Here is a 14,016-nt window from a genome sequence, read left to right as displayed (position 1 = left end):
AGTTTTATGGTTCTAAATGATGCAAAACAATTTCAAATTAGCCAGTTATTGGTATACGTGTGGTTATTACACCCGATTTGGGCACCAGCCGAGTATTTGTTCTTAAAATGCAAAACCATGGGGAAGTTTAATTAGTTCTGTTCATTTGCATGTTGAGTGGGTTAATTTTTTTAAAAGCTGGTAGGTGGCATGATGGAACTTTTGAAAATTGTAAATAAATTTGATACAGTGGATGAGTCCAATAACAGGGTCATGAAATCAGATATTCACTGACACTTAGTTAGGAATTCGGGAATTGACTTGGTGGCAAGAAGCTGGAACGTTGTGGCCTTGGGGTGTTGAAGGACAACAGCACTAATACATTTAGAGGAAATCTACAAACATTGCTGAGTTGGGAAACATTGGAGAAAGTTTGGTAGAAAATAAATAATTGTATAGATCATATGGGCTGGTGATTGACTATTGTGATTTCTGTGAGCTATCTAAGAATTGTCAATATGCGGAAATGCAAAGCTTGAATGCAGTAGTTCGCGTCATGGACATTTGTCCTGGAATTCACTGATCACTACCAAAAAATTGATAAAGAAAGATTGCTCATAGAATTTACGTTGAGATAAAATAAAATCAAAATATATCTAGCAAATTCAATATTGTCAGGGGGGTTAACTCTCGCTCGTGCCAACTGAACTCCAATATGCGAACCCACCGTGCATGCGCCAACTGAACTCCAATACGCCAACCCACCGTGCATGCACCAACTGAACTCCAATACGCCAACCCACCGTGCATGTGCCAACAAAAACTCCAATACGTGAACCCACGGTGCATGCACCACCAAAGACTCACATATGCGCACAGAAATCAAGATGGCCATGTCCGGCCTATGGACTCCAGAACACCGACTAACCAGGTAAGTACACACATTTTGCCTCTTGCATGCCCTCTATCCCTGTTACAGTTTATCAAATACAACATAAACTGCATAAATTTTATATTTTTTAAATGTATTTTAAAACTATTAGTTGATTGTGCGGATGGAAAAAAGTCAAGTAGGTTGTAAATCATGGAGGACCTGTACTTGATCGAGCTAAGAAACATCTATTTCTAATTGATTTTTTAAAAAAAATACTTTTTCTTCAGCATACAATACAGTCAAAATTCCCTATGAAGCAGTAACCTGAAGAGATATTACCATGGAGAGAGACTTTCCATTGGAGTATACCTCCACTTATAACATGAGATTTAATGGCTTCAGACTGTGTTGAAATGGATGATTTTCTAGGAACACCGCCCCTCTGCAAGTGGGGATACACTGTATATCGACCATGCTTGTGTAATTATTTGCAAACCTATTTCTGTTAAATCAAGAACAGAGTTGCACAACTTCACACAATCCCATGCTCTCCAGATCGAGGTACTACCACAATGAAGCCATGGGATCCTTTAGGGCACATTGTCTCTCCATAATTTCACCATTAACTTTCCCAGTTTTTTTTTTCAGTGGCTTCTTCTGATTTGACTGCTAAATGATTGAAAATATTCGTTGATGAGAATTGAAAGCCGACACCAAAATGACTGCATATTTTGTATTCAGGGAATGCCCTTTGTTCAGTGAATTTATGCCTTCTGTGGTCAGACACTGGTACTTGATGTGAGATGATGGGCTACTTGCTGACTGAAATCCGGACAGTCAAAGATGAAAGCTTGCACATTTAACAAAAGTTACAGAATGACCTTTCCTTACTGCGTCATTAGAAGAGATTAAACCTCTGCTGTGATATACAGCAACAGTAAATAAATGATGGCAAGTTGCAGTCCTTTAGTGTTAACAGTCAATAAGAATAGTGAGAAATGATGAAGAGAATCTTCATTAGAAACACAGATTCTCTGCAGATATTTTCCTCATAATGAGCTTTGACCAGGAGTCAAGACGCATCCCATTTCTTCTGTAATAATCTTGTGGCTCCATGGATTCTGTTCACAGGTCTTCCTGTTACAAATCCACATCTGCACGTTGACATTGAATGTAGAACTATTTCAGGTTCTGAGTAACTTGCCTAATTCAACTGAACAAAAAACAAAATCTTTAAAGTTCCAGTGTATTACTGTGGGCTTGGGGTGAGTTATGGGGGAAAAAGGTGAGGGTTTTTTTTCTGTGGCTTCTAACGCTTTTGTAGGAGGAAGGAAACAAGCCATAGTGGGTTTGCAAAAGAATCTCATTCTGGGGATGGGAGTAATGGGTTGTCCAGATTAGCCGGCATAAGCAGAACACTGGAGTAAGGGGAGCAAGAGTTGGATGTGAGAGTTCTTCTTAGTGTATCTGTATTTAATAAAAACAGAACTTGAATTGCCCTCTTGCATTAACTCAACATTTGGCTCGCAGACAATAGCTGTGTTGCAGCCACGGAAATGAGAAAATAACATTTTGTTTTGCATCTCTTTTTCTTCCAGAACTGGCAAGAGAATTGAACTTTTCTGTTGATGATATAAATCAGATTCGGGTTGAAAATCCAAACTCTTTAACCACTCAGAGCTTTATATTGTTAAAGAAGTGGATTGTGCGAGATGGAAAAAGTGCTACAAGTAAGTGAAAAGGAAAAGTGGATGATGCACTGTGTTGGAACCTTTTGGAGAATGCTGGCATTTCTCTGCAAAATCATTACCAAGCTGGGGACTGCTGTGCAGATTTCAAAATCGCAAACTGACTGCTTAATCTGCATTGGCAAAGTCCCAAGTGCAGTCTGAAATTTGGGTTTGAACAGTTCATGGGCAGAGCACAAATGACAGCAATTCCCACTACCTATACTGAGCCATTGCCAAGTTAAATCTGGTGCCAAAAACAGCGAGTCCATTCATTTCCATGGTAAAGAATACTTGTAAGGGACGCAGTTCTAGTTTATTTAGAACGTTGTTTTTACATTAATTGTTATCCAGAACTCAAGCAACCGGCAAAAAAAAAATTGTGGAAAATAGAGATTTTTTTTTTAAATACAAACGCTTAAAAGCGGAACTCCCATGCAGCACACAATCTCAAGAAACCGACAAATTCACTGATCCGGCATCTACCAATCCCCATAGATGCTGGATACTGGGTGTGGCGGGGGGGGGGGGGGGGGGGGGGTGGTTTACTTTTCAAGTTGTGTAAATTTTAAAAACTCAATTTTTTTTTAACTGATTTTAAATTTGTGAATGTTTTTAATGGCTTAAATTGATTTTTAATGTTTTATTTTTTATGAATCTTATGTTCAGAAAAAAAATTCAGGACCTTGGCAGGTTTGAACACTGGCTAAGATAGGAGACATTACTTAGTTGACTGTCTGTACATTTTGTGAGTGGAGCTTGCTGTGGGACCCTAATGTGACTGCATATGCTATGCCTGACCTGGTTGGATGTCAGGGTCTCAACACTGAGGATTGGATCTGCTAAACATAATAATTAACAATAGTGAACCTGCTAAATATGATAAAATACTTTGCAAATTTTGTTCCATCAGTCTTATACTGATGTTCACATTTCTAATGTAGACTGTCCAGGATTATACCTTCTGCTAATTAGATTTTTCTTACCTACTGATACACATGCACCTCCCTCACAGTTTTTAAAGCTCAGTTTAAAATGATTAAGTTAAAGTATCTACCTGTTAAATACATATAACCTTACATATTTTTAAAAATTAGATATGCAGTATGGTAACAGGCCATTTCAGCCCTTGAGTCCATGCTGCCCAATTTACACCCCATTAACCTACACCCCCAGTACGTTTTGAAAGGTGGGAGACATGGAAGAATATAAAAACTCCTTACAGACAGCACGGGATTCGAACCCCGATCTGGTCCCGATCGCTCGCTCTGTAAAGGCGTTGTGCTAATCGCCACACCAACTGTGCCACCCTTTAGGCAGTTTCCAATCCCTTTTGAGAAGTTGATATTGAATGTACTCTCCCCCCCACTCCCTTTCAGCTAACCTTTCTCTTATCATTAACACTTGATGTGTTTCTGGGGAGAGAAAAAAAAACCTTTTTAATTTTTGTGGGCTTTTAAGCTTTTTGTGATGCTCTGGGCTTTGCATATCATCACTGGAAGTTTTAAGAAAGTGAATATAAGGTAATGGGCAAAGGCACTAGATGAATATTAGTAAATGGTATGTGGTGTGAATCAGAAGAATGATTGGAGTTTGTGAGGTAAGTTTTGGATTTGATGGCCTTGTTGAAATTGGATTAGTTCCAGGATTTTGTTGATGTGGAGTTTTATCTGATTCCTTGACTAACATCAAAATAAACACTATAAATTGGGTTTTGGCACCACTGTGAAAAGCAGTGTTCAACTATGCCAAACTAGTATTTGAATGCATGTTTGACCTGCTGGATTCCCGTTTGCCAGAAGTGAACAGAGTCTGAGGAAATGTCTGAATTTGGAGGAGTTTTCACCTTACCTACTATTCATAGTTTGGTGTTTTATTAATACAGAACAATGGGTGCCAGTAGCTATGCCAGGATTTATTTCCAAACCCCAATTGTCCTTGAGATAGCCGCGGTCGTCCGCTGCACTCCATTTGATAAAGATGCTCAGAGGGATTTTTTTGATATAGACTCAACAACAGTATTTTGCACGACCAATAAATAATAATTCTGCCTTGCCCACAGGGAAGAGTCTCAGGGTGGTTTGTGATGTACTCTGACAATAAATTTGAAATCTGATCTGAATCCGTTCAAGGAATGGCAGCACATTTTTATGTCATAAGTCCTTGGAAGACTTGTCCCTTTCAAATTCAACGGGCAAGAGTCGTTGAGAGTAGCTTGTTGGCCTGATTAATCAATGTTCAGAGCGAGCACTTCTCCTTGGAATGAGAGGCGCAATAATCCACTGCTAGACCCAGGCTTTGAATAATTGTAGTTTTAGTAAGGGACACGCATGAATCTGTTGGTACTGCAAATTTGTTGCTGTACTGGCATGTCCAATTTTTGTTCACACAAGAGACTGCAGGTGAAGGAACGTGAAAAGAAACAAACGTGTAGGAAAGCGAACCAGGTTAAGCAGAGGGCATCCAGATACTGGTGATCCTAAGATGCTCCTGCCTTTTTCTGTCCAGATTGTGGAGGTCAAGTAGCTTTGATGAATTGGTCCACCAATGGCAGAGAAAGTGAATGTTTAATGGGTGGAGTGGTCTTAATGAAGCCTGCTTTATTTTGGATCATGTACTTAACCGAACAAGTTTGAAGTCATCCACTGCACTCCTGACTTTGTCCCTTAGGTGGACGAAAGGCTGTGGAGAATCAGCCAAGTTATTTGCCTCAGAATATTTTGAGTTTTGACATGCTCTTGTGATTGGTTCTGTTAAAGATCTGGTAAATGGCAATGCCAATGCCACCCCAGGATGTTGCTGGGTCCGTGGGGTTTTCGAATGGAATGCTATTGAACGCCATAAGTGATTATACAAAAGAGTTCGGTGGGCATTGCGTGGAATGTAACGATCATTCACAGTTTATCAGCCTAAGATTGATTGTTATCGGAGTCCTTGAATACAGGCAGAGATATCGTTCTTATCTCAGGAACATTGAATAGATATTTCTACTTTTGGCCCATTGGAGAAAACCTCACGAAGATGGTTGGGCCGACCTGACTGCCCTTATGGGCACCCAGAATGATTCCTGTGACTGAGGATAATGACCCAACACTTTCAAAGTATTCCGTTGTGCTTGCTCTGACTTTGTTTTGGGGAGGGTCCCAGATATTTTAGATGATAGAGTGTGACTATTGGGTTTGATATTTTCCCATCTGCAAACACCAATCGTTTTGGTCTTCCCATGTGTATTAGTTTGTTATGAGCTTCCTTTCAAACATTGCCATCTTCAGCCACATAGCACCTGTGATGAGCGTTCAGCATAATAATGTCATTGTGGACTGGGATTAAGGAAATATAGACGGTTCTCTTGTTATTTCTAACCACGTACCAGTTAGTGATCAGTTGGCAAAAGTAGGGATGTTGTACAGAATCTTAAATTTCAAAGATTTTTTGTAAATCCAGCCTTGATGAAAGGATCTGACCCTAAATAATGTCATTCTTTTTCTCCCACTGGTGCCATTCCACCCACTGAGTTTTTCCCATGGATTTTTTTTTTCCTTCAAAAGTGTCTTCGCTCACTTTTTTCAGGTGACTTGTTAAGGGTGTAGGACACCGCAAAGGTGTTTTAATCAATGGAGCATCTTTCCCTTCCTGTCTCACACTCGCCCACGTACAGAACCACAGCACCCTCAGACTTTTGAGTGGTTGGAGACTTGAAGTAAAAACTTAGTGGGTGAAATACACAATTCAGTAGAAATTGTGATAATTTTACTGGGAGTATATATATGTATATATATGTGTGTGTGTGTGTGTTTTGATTTTTTTTTAAATTTAGACAGACAACATGGTAACAGGCCATTTCAGGCCACGAGTCCGAGCCGCCCATTTTACACCCCTTTAACCTACCTCCCTGGACCATTTTTTTTGAACAGTGGGAGGAAACCGAAGCCCCTGGGGAAAACCCACTTAGACGTGGGGGGGATGTACAAGCTCCTTACAGACAGCGCGGGATTCAAAGTCAGGTCCCAATCTCTGGTGTGGCAATAACTGCTATGCCCACCGTGTCGCCCTGTTGTTTTCCATTACAGTCAATGAGGATGAAAAAGCATCATGTCGAGTTTTTCCACCCTGCTGGCAGATTGAATGGCAGCGAGGTGAAGTCCCAACTATTAAACAGTAATTTTGGTGAGAAAATAATTACAGGCCAAAGCCATTCACCCCTTCAAACATCTTCATCTTTATCAAACCTGGGTGACCTGTATCTTAAATCCATTTTTCCCACTGCTCCCCCTATCCTTTAATACTTCATCCTAGCAGAAATCAAATGAACTTCATTCTGAAAATTTCAAGCAAGCTCTTGGGGTGAGTATCAGGAAAATAATTGCTTCTTAGTTACATCTCCTAAGTGAGTTGGCTCTTAATTTAAAATGTTAAAGTATTGCTTCTTTGTTTTGGGCTTGATCACTTCATCCATTTCCAACTAGATGTAAAACTGATCCACCTTTAAAGTGTACTTTATCAGAACAACCTGCCGACTTCTTCGACACTGATCCAGATAACAGAGGCTGCTTTATCTCAAGAGAATATTAACAATGTTCCCCTGTAAAGGGCTACATGATCTGGCAGGCTCCTCCCACAAGAATGCCAACTTTTAGAATGAGGGGAGCTGTTAAAACACCCCACTGGTGGGAGGAAACCGGAGCCCCCAGAGAAAACCCACGCGGACACAGGGAGATCGTACAGACTCTTTACAGAGAGCACAGGATTCGAACCTGGTCTGGTCCAGATCTTCGCGCTAACCGCTATATCAACCCTGCCACCCTTCTTTCTTGAGTGTTTTAGATCACTGTGCACAGTCAGCATATTTTTCCTCTTTCTGCAGCTGATGCCTTAAGCCGAGTCCTCAAAAAGATTAATCGAATGGACATTGTGACCTTGCTAGAAGGCCCGATATTTGACTACGGTAATGTTTCTGGCACAAGAAGTTTTGCTGACGATGGCGTATTCCTGGATCAGTCTGATGGTAAATTTACATTCCTTACACTTTTCTGGGGGGTGGGGGGGGAGGAATAGTGGTTCCACTGAATCAAAAAACCAGTCACATTTTTTGTTTGTGCAAATTGTTGCCTTTGACTGTAACCAGATTTCAATTCTGATGGAAGTTCATTCCTCCAAGTGCAAATGTATGCAGGATATCAATAGATTAAAGCATAGGTAATGCTCTGAAGTTAAAACATAACCATATAACCATTTACGGAGCAGAAACAGGCCATGTCGGCCTTTCGAGTCCTCACTGGTTCACTAGAACAACTCCACTAGCTCAAACCTCCCGCTCTCTGCCAATAACCCTCCAACCCCCTCACCTCTATGTGCACATCCAACCTTTTCTTAAATGACAGAAGGGACCCTGCCGCAACTATCTCATTCGGAAGATCATTCCATTCTGCCACCACTCGCTGAGAGAAAAAGCCACCTCTATTATTTCTCCTAAAGTGTTACCCCCTTACCCTCAACTCATGGCTTCTTGTTCCGACCTCCCCTGCCCTCAGGGGAAAAAGTCTGTTTATGTCTAGTCTATCTATTCCTTTCATAATTTTAAATACCTCTATTAAGTCCCCTCTCAGTCATCTACGTTCCAATGAATAAAGTCTAAGTCTCCTTAATCTCTCACTGTAATCCAGATGCTGTAAGCCAGGCAACATTCTTGAAAACATTCTTTGCACCCTCTCCACCTTATCTATATCTTTTCTATAATTTGGAGACCAGAACTGAGCACAGTACTCCAAATCTGGCCTCACCAATCAACCATGTATTTCTATGCCCCAGAATAGATTGTTCTTGCGGTGCACCTGTTGGGTCGAAGTGTTCAACAAGAGATCAGTTGCAGAGAATGGTGTGTTCTGCAAGAGCGTTCATCCATTCAGTCAATGGATGGGTGAATATTGCAGATACACCAATCTCTACACCCATTCTGTTTTGTATGCATTTAATGGAAGTGTGGAATTCCAGCCAGATAAAATGTACCCTTGCATTGTAGATACTTTTTTCTGCTATTTCAGTTTTCTTGCGATTATTTTGGACAGATGCTGCTTTACAGTTGTAATTACTTCTTTGTCACTCGTCCTCTCTGAACCTGCCGGCACTCCTCCTCTGCCAAGATCCACCTGTCTCTGCTCTTCTCTCTGCGGACCTTGGGGAACTCTACTGATTGTGCTCTGCTTACCGATCAATGAACTGGATTTCATTTACTGCGCCTGTCCCAATCTCATTCCCAATCTTCCTATTCCTAAAGTCTGAAGTTAAAGAAGCTTTGTTACACGCCTATTCCTGTTGTTTACAAGCTAATGTAATGTAATGATCACTTGAAATCATCTTTTTATTTTAATCAGTGTGCTTATCTGTACTGCTGTCCAAGTGTTTACAAAAATCTCTCCTCAGTTTATCATCATTCTGGTCAATCAAATCCATTAGATCTGTAATCATCTTGTAAAAGCTTTCCACTGTATTTTCCTCCATGTCTTGCTGTCAGTGTTGTCTATCATTTTAGTAATTCTGCAGGACTGTATGGTGCAGGTTTGTAAACCTGAAAAGTAATCCAAAAGTCACTTCAAAGACAAATAGAAATGTGGAGAGATGTTAATTTGCTCATAACTTTCTTGGAGCAATGGTACTACAGTACATAAGAAATTTTCCAGTCCATGAGCAGAATAATAATATATGAACATTAGAGATTATGTGTTCACCTTAACACAAGGTAAACAGTGGGATAGATTGGACTCCATCTGATTCTCACATTCAACTTGAACTCTTAGCTCAGGAACAGCTTTGATGGACTTTGACAGGTAACTGTTCTCAGAGTCATGTTACATTGCTTTAAATAAATCTGATGTTTTTGGACATTTAACAACGGAGTTTTTTTTTAAATTAAAAGTTAAGATGTATTGATCTGCAGTAAAGGAATCAAATGAAAATCTATGCCTGTGGTAGTTGAGGGACTAGATGCGAAGTGCAACTGAGTATCAACCCATATTGGGAGGACATGTGCTGTAGTAGAGGTGAAAGGTGGGCTAGGCAGCAACTCCCTATCGCCCAGCAGCTCCACTTGCCCTCATCTATGTTTTGTATGGAGTTGAATTAAATAGGTAGAAGTAATTCACCAACTAAGACCAGCACTTTTTAACTTTATAAAAACATATCAAAATGTGTCAAGGAAACACAGGGAATATCAGTCATGGTTCGAGGGTAGATGAATAAAACCTTGGTTGGAAAAGAATTTTAAGGGAAGGGAGGATGCAATAATAAACAGCTCTCGAGGTGGCTGAGTGGACAGCTAGCTGTGCTGGGATGAAAAGACTACAGTATCTTTGGGTCATTGTACAAATAGATCCTGAGACACCATTGGCTTCAGAATATATCATCAAAGTGATTCATAAAAATCTTTTTATTATAATCTAGCTGGATTAGTAGAGGGTACCTAAGATAATACTGCACGACTTTTTAGACTATAGCTAGGTGCCTTGTATTGAAAATCCACACATCCTTCCTCCAACTTTCCAGCAAATGTTGCTCCTTTCGGTATGTGGCCTTGAATGAGGGCTATTAACCCCTCCAACCTGGCCAGCTCATTTAAAGAGGAGAGGCAGTTGTCATTGGTCAGGAGGGCTATGAGTGACAGGCAAAAGACATGTTAACCAGGCAGAATTTGGTTGATTTGACAATACCAACTACAAGGATTTTTAAAGCTGCACAAAACTTAATGTGAGTCCCTGCTATATTCTGTGGAAACACTTGGGTCCCAAGAACTGAAGAAGACCTGAATGATCTTCCTTAAGGAATTTGCAATTGGTGCCCTGCAAGCTCACTTGCAAAGCCCTTGATGGTTCTCCATAATCCCAGCCTGAGGTGAACCATACCTTTGTAAAAATCCAAGGCCATTTGCTTTGGTCAGTGATTGCATATGGACTTGGTGTCAATTGTAAGCTTTGTTGAGCAAATCACAGGTTCTGCAGTGGTTGACTAATGTCCACAGCTCTCGCTGTACTGGGATGGACTTTAGCTTTTACCTGCTGCTACAAAGGGGCCTTCTCATCTATTGCCACAGAAGAAGAAAAAAATTTACCTGCTGCTTTATTAATGAAGAAACCAGTTTTCCCTCCAATAACATTTATCCTTTTTGAGCAAAATAAGTGTCTGAGCTGCCCTGTTGTGTAATCTGGTGCATGGATTGAGCAATCAAAATTTTAAAAAAAATTAAATTCACAGGACTTCTGGAAAGTAGGTATTTATGCATATCGGTGTGAATCTGTTTTAATAATGTGCCCCTTGGAGATCATTTTGGGTAATTGCACTGTCAGCTTAGATGAATTATTTTATAAAATTAAATTGTGGGGTGTCTTTCAGACAGAACCTAATTTGAAAGTGCAGAGAAGTTGATAAAAATGAAACCGTATAATATGAGTGCAATAGATGGTTGCTTCTGCATAGTTGTATTTCACCATCTGTGTTGAGGAGACTCATGTGTCACCGTTACCTGTCATGTTTCTGTTGTGATCATGCATGTTGTCTGTACTTTTTTCCATTGTGTTTTGCTCATTCAGGCAACTCTTCCATCTATGCGGAGCTGCTGACACCTGCTGCATTACGCTATTTGCCACCCTCCCCTCTTCATTTTGATCATTATTTTAGTAATTATCCTGGTGCAGAATCAACATCCCCAACTCCCCATCCAAGAAGTCTGGCACCAAAGGAAATGTCGCCTTTCAGCGACGTTGAAGAAATGCCCTTAAAAGGTTTCAGTGCTGATTTGTCAGGGCTCAAACTGGCATCAGATGAGGTGGCCCCTTCATCACCTGAGCCGGTGGATAAGCCAGAAGGCACCAAGTGTGGATCTGACTTGCAGTTCAAGGGTGACAGCATTGTTGTTACTCAGACTTCCACCAACATAGAGCAGGCAGAACACGTTCGGTCACCGGACGAGGAATGCGTGGCCAACCAGCGGGCGCCTCCCAACCAGGCGCAGCGAGAGGACAGATCAGATGCGCCCAGTACTGAGGAGCTTGCAGAGTTCAAAAGAGACATGGAGGTTGTTAATCCAGGACGTAGTTCCAGAGGTTCAGATGACGAGGAGGTGACAAAGGAAGAGGTCCAGGCACTTCATCGTGCTCAGATTTGCCAGAAAGAATGTTTTACAGTTCCAGGTTGGCACAGTGATGCATCCAGTGTTGTTGTGGAGCCACCAACCCCAAAGAGCTGCCACTTGAGCACTGATGATCTAGATGAAGACCATGCCAAGTAAGTGAGATAATCTGTTCTTAAACAAATCTGCTGCCTGTTGTGGTAAACATTATCAATTGCAAAAAATGATTATGCCATGCTACTACTCAAATTACCCAAGTTTGATTTCAAAAGAAGCTACCTGCATTTATATAGCATCTTATGTATCCCCAATGTGTTTTTCAAAGAAATAACTTGCATCCAATGAGCATGCATGTAGCATGTAACAGAAATACAATAATGAACTGATCATCTGGTTTAGTAACATAGGTTGAGGGGTTAATGCTGGTCAGCAATCTGGGGGTTCGGAATAGTGCTAAGGGACCTTTTTCCATTCTCTTAATCAGCCAGGTTTAACATTTCATGCAAAGGACAGCACCTCTGACAGTCCAACCCTTCTATAGTACTTCACTAATTTTAGCATCTCAAACTTTATGCTCAAGTCTCCGAGGAAGAGCTGATGGGATTTTTCTCCTTTGTGTGCCAGTTGTCAAGCAACTCTAAATAGGTGCGGTTAGCATAGCAGTTAGTGCAATGCTGTTACAGCACCAATGATCGGGACTGGGATTCGAATCCCATGCTGTCTGTAAGGAGCTTATACGTTCTCCCCGTGTCAGCGTAGGTTTCCTCCCACCATTCAAAACGTACCAGGGGTGTAGGTTAATTGGGTAGAACAGACTCGTGGGCCGAAATGGCCTGTTAACGTGCTGTATGTCTAAAAGTCCATTTAATTTCTACTGATAAAAGATGACTTTCCGAAAGTCCCCTAAAGCTGCCATTCTCAATAGGGGCCATACAACTCCCCTATGGGTAGGGGGAACAGCATATTTAAGGGGGGGGGCCATGGACTGAAATTATAAAATATTTTTAATGCAGTTGGTAGGAGAGAAGAATGGAAGAAACCAACTAAACTTGACTGTTTCACGAGGAACTTTGACAGTCCTAAATGAGCTGAGGCCAAAAAATAATTGAAAATGGTTACAGGACAGATGTGGTCAGAATCAGGATTTATTGTCATGAACAAGTCATGGAATTTGGTGTTTTGTGACTTGCAAACATTCACATAAACCATTTTTACAACAATAAATAAATAAAAACAAAATAGTGCACGAAAAATAAGGCAGTGTCTTTGATTCATTGATTATTCAGGAATCTGATAGCAGCGGGGAAGAAGCTGTACTTGTGCCGTTGAGCACTCGTCTTTAGACTCCTGTACCTTTTCCCCAGTGGTAGCATGATCTGGGTGGTGAGGGTCTTTGAGGATAGAGGCTGCTTTTCTAAGACACCGCCTCATGTAGATGTCTGTGATGGAGTGGTGTCTGGTGCATGTAATGTCACAGGCCGAGTTAACAACCTTCTGGAGTATTTCCTTGTCCTGAAAGAGTTGGTGCCTCCGTACCAGTGATGCAACCAGCCAGAATGCTCGCCGCACTACCCCTGTAGAAGTTTTCTAGAGTCTTTAGTGACATACCAAATCTCCTCAAGTATGTAATATTAGTACAGTGGCAAATGAGAAAGGGGGTCACATGACTGCAGCATTATTGAGAGTACCCCCTTTAACTCCAAGAATCTTCTCGCCCCCATCCACATCCACTTATCACCATGTATTTCAGATTCTGTTCTCTGGAAAGCTTTACATTCGACTATACCAGTCCTTCTGGGTGATACCCAAGGGGCTTAATGAAATGAGAGCTTTGGGATTCTCCAAACACTTTAGCAGCAAAGTTTTAGTTTAACTTGGGTATCATGTTAGGCGCGGACTCCTGGCCTAAAGGGTCAGTTTCCGTGCTGTTCTGTGTTCACTATGTGCATTAGACTCTAACAATGTGTGATTAGTGTTACATCTTCTGCAGTGTGCAATTGAGTGCACTGGAGAGGGTGGTCGTATCATTTCGTCCCACTACTATATCCTCAAGAAAGCAATGTCATTACGGTAAAATGATTTATGCAGGCAGTTTCTTTTATAAACATAGGATCGTCTAAAATAAACGGAGACACTAAAGCACAGGTAAAACTGTGATTTTGTACGTTGGAAATATGTTCATGTATGAAATTTTAAAACATTATAGTTTTAAATGCAATTACTGCTAGTTTATAAAGTTGCTTGTGAAATCGCTAATTCAGAATGGCATACTTGAACAAGGTGCAAAACTGTCAGAATTTGTGCTTCAGTATTGAGAA

General features: G+C 40.9%; 1 protein-coding gene across 17 annotated transcripts in view; it reads left to right on the top strand.

Moving 5' to 3' along the window:
* LOC138744480 (ankyrin-3-like) overlaps positions 1-14,016 on the top strand; it is a 666,186-nt gene that overhangs the window by 633,933 nt on the left and 18,237 nt on the right. For all 17 annotated transcript variants that reach the window (XM_069900721.1, XM_069900714.1, XM_069900719.1 and 14 more), the window contains 3 exons: positions 2,452-2,583; positions 7,445-7,585; positions 11,160-11,853. In XM_069900721.1, coding sequence (XP_069756822.1) covers positions 2,452-2,583; positions 7,445-7,585; positions 11,160-11,853 — 967 coding nt within the window. The remainder of the gene's footprint in view (positions 1-2,451; positions 2,584-7,444; positions 7,586-11,159; positions 11,854-14,016) is intronic.

This window comes from Narcine bancroftii, chromosome 10, assembly GCF_036971445.1.
Source record: "Narcine bancroftii isolate sNarBan1 chromosome 10, sNarBan1.hap1, whole genome shotgun sequence".
Lineage (NCBI taxonomy): Eukaryota > Metazoa > Chordata > Chondrichthyes > Torpediniformes > Narcinidae > Narcine > Narcine bancroftii.
Note: the sequence above shows the minus strand (reverse complement) of the source record. Positions and strands in the feature narration are given on the sequence as shown.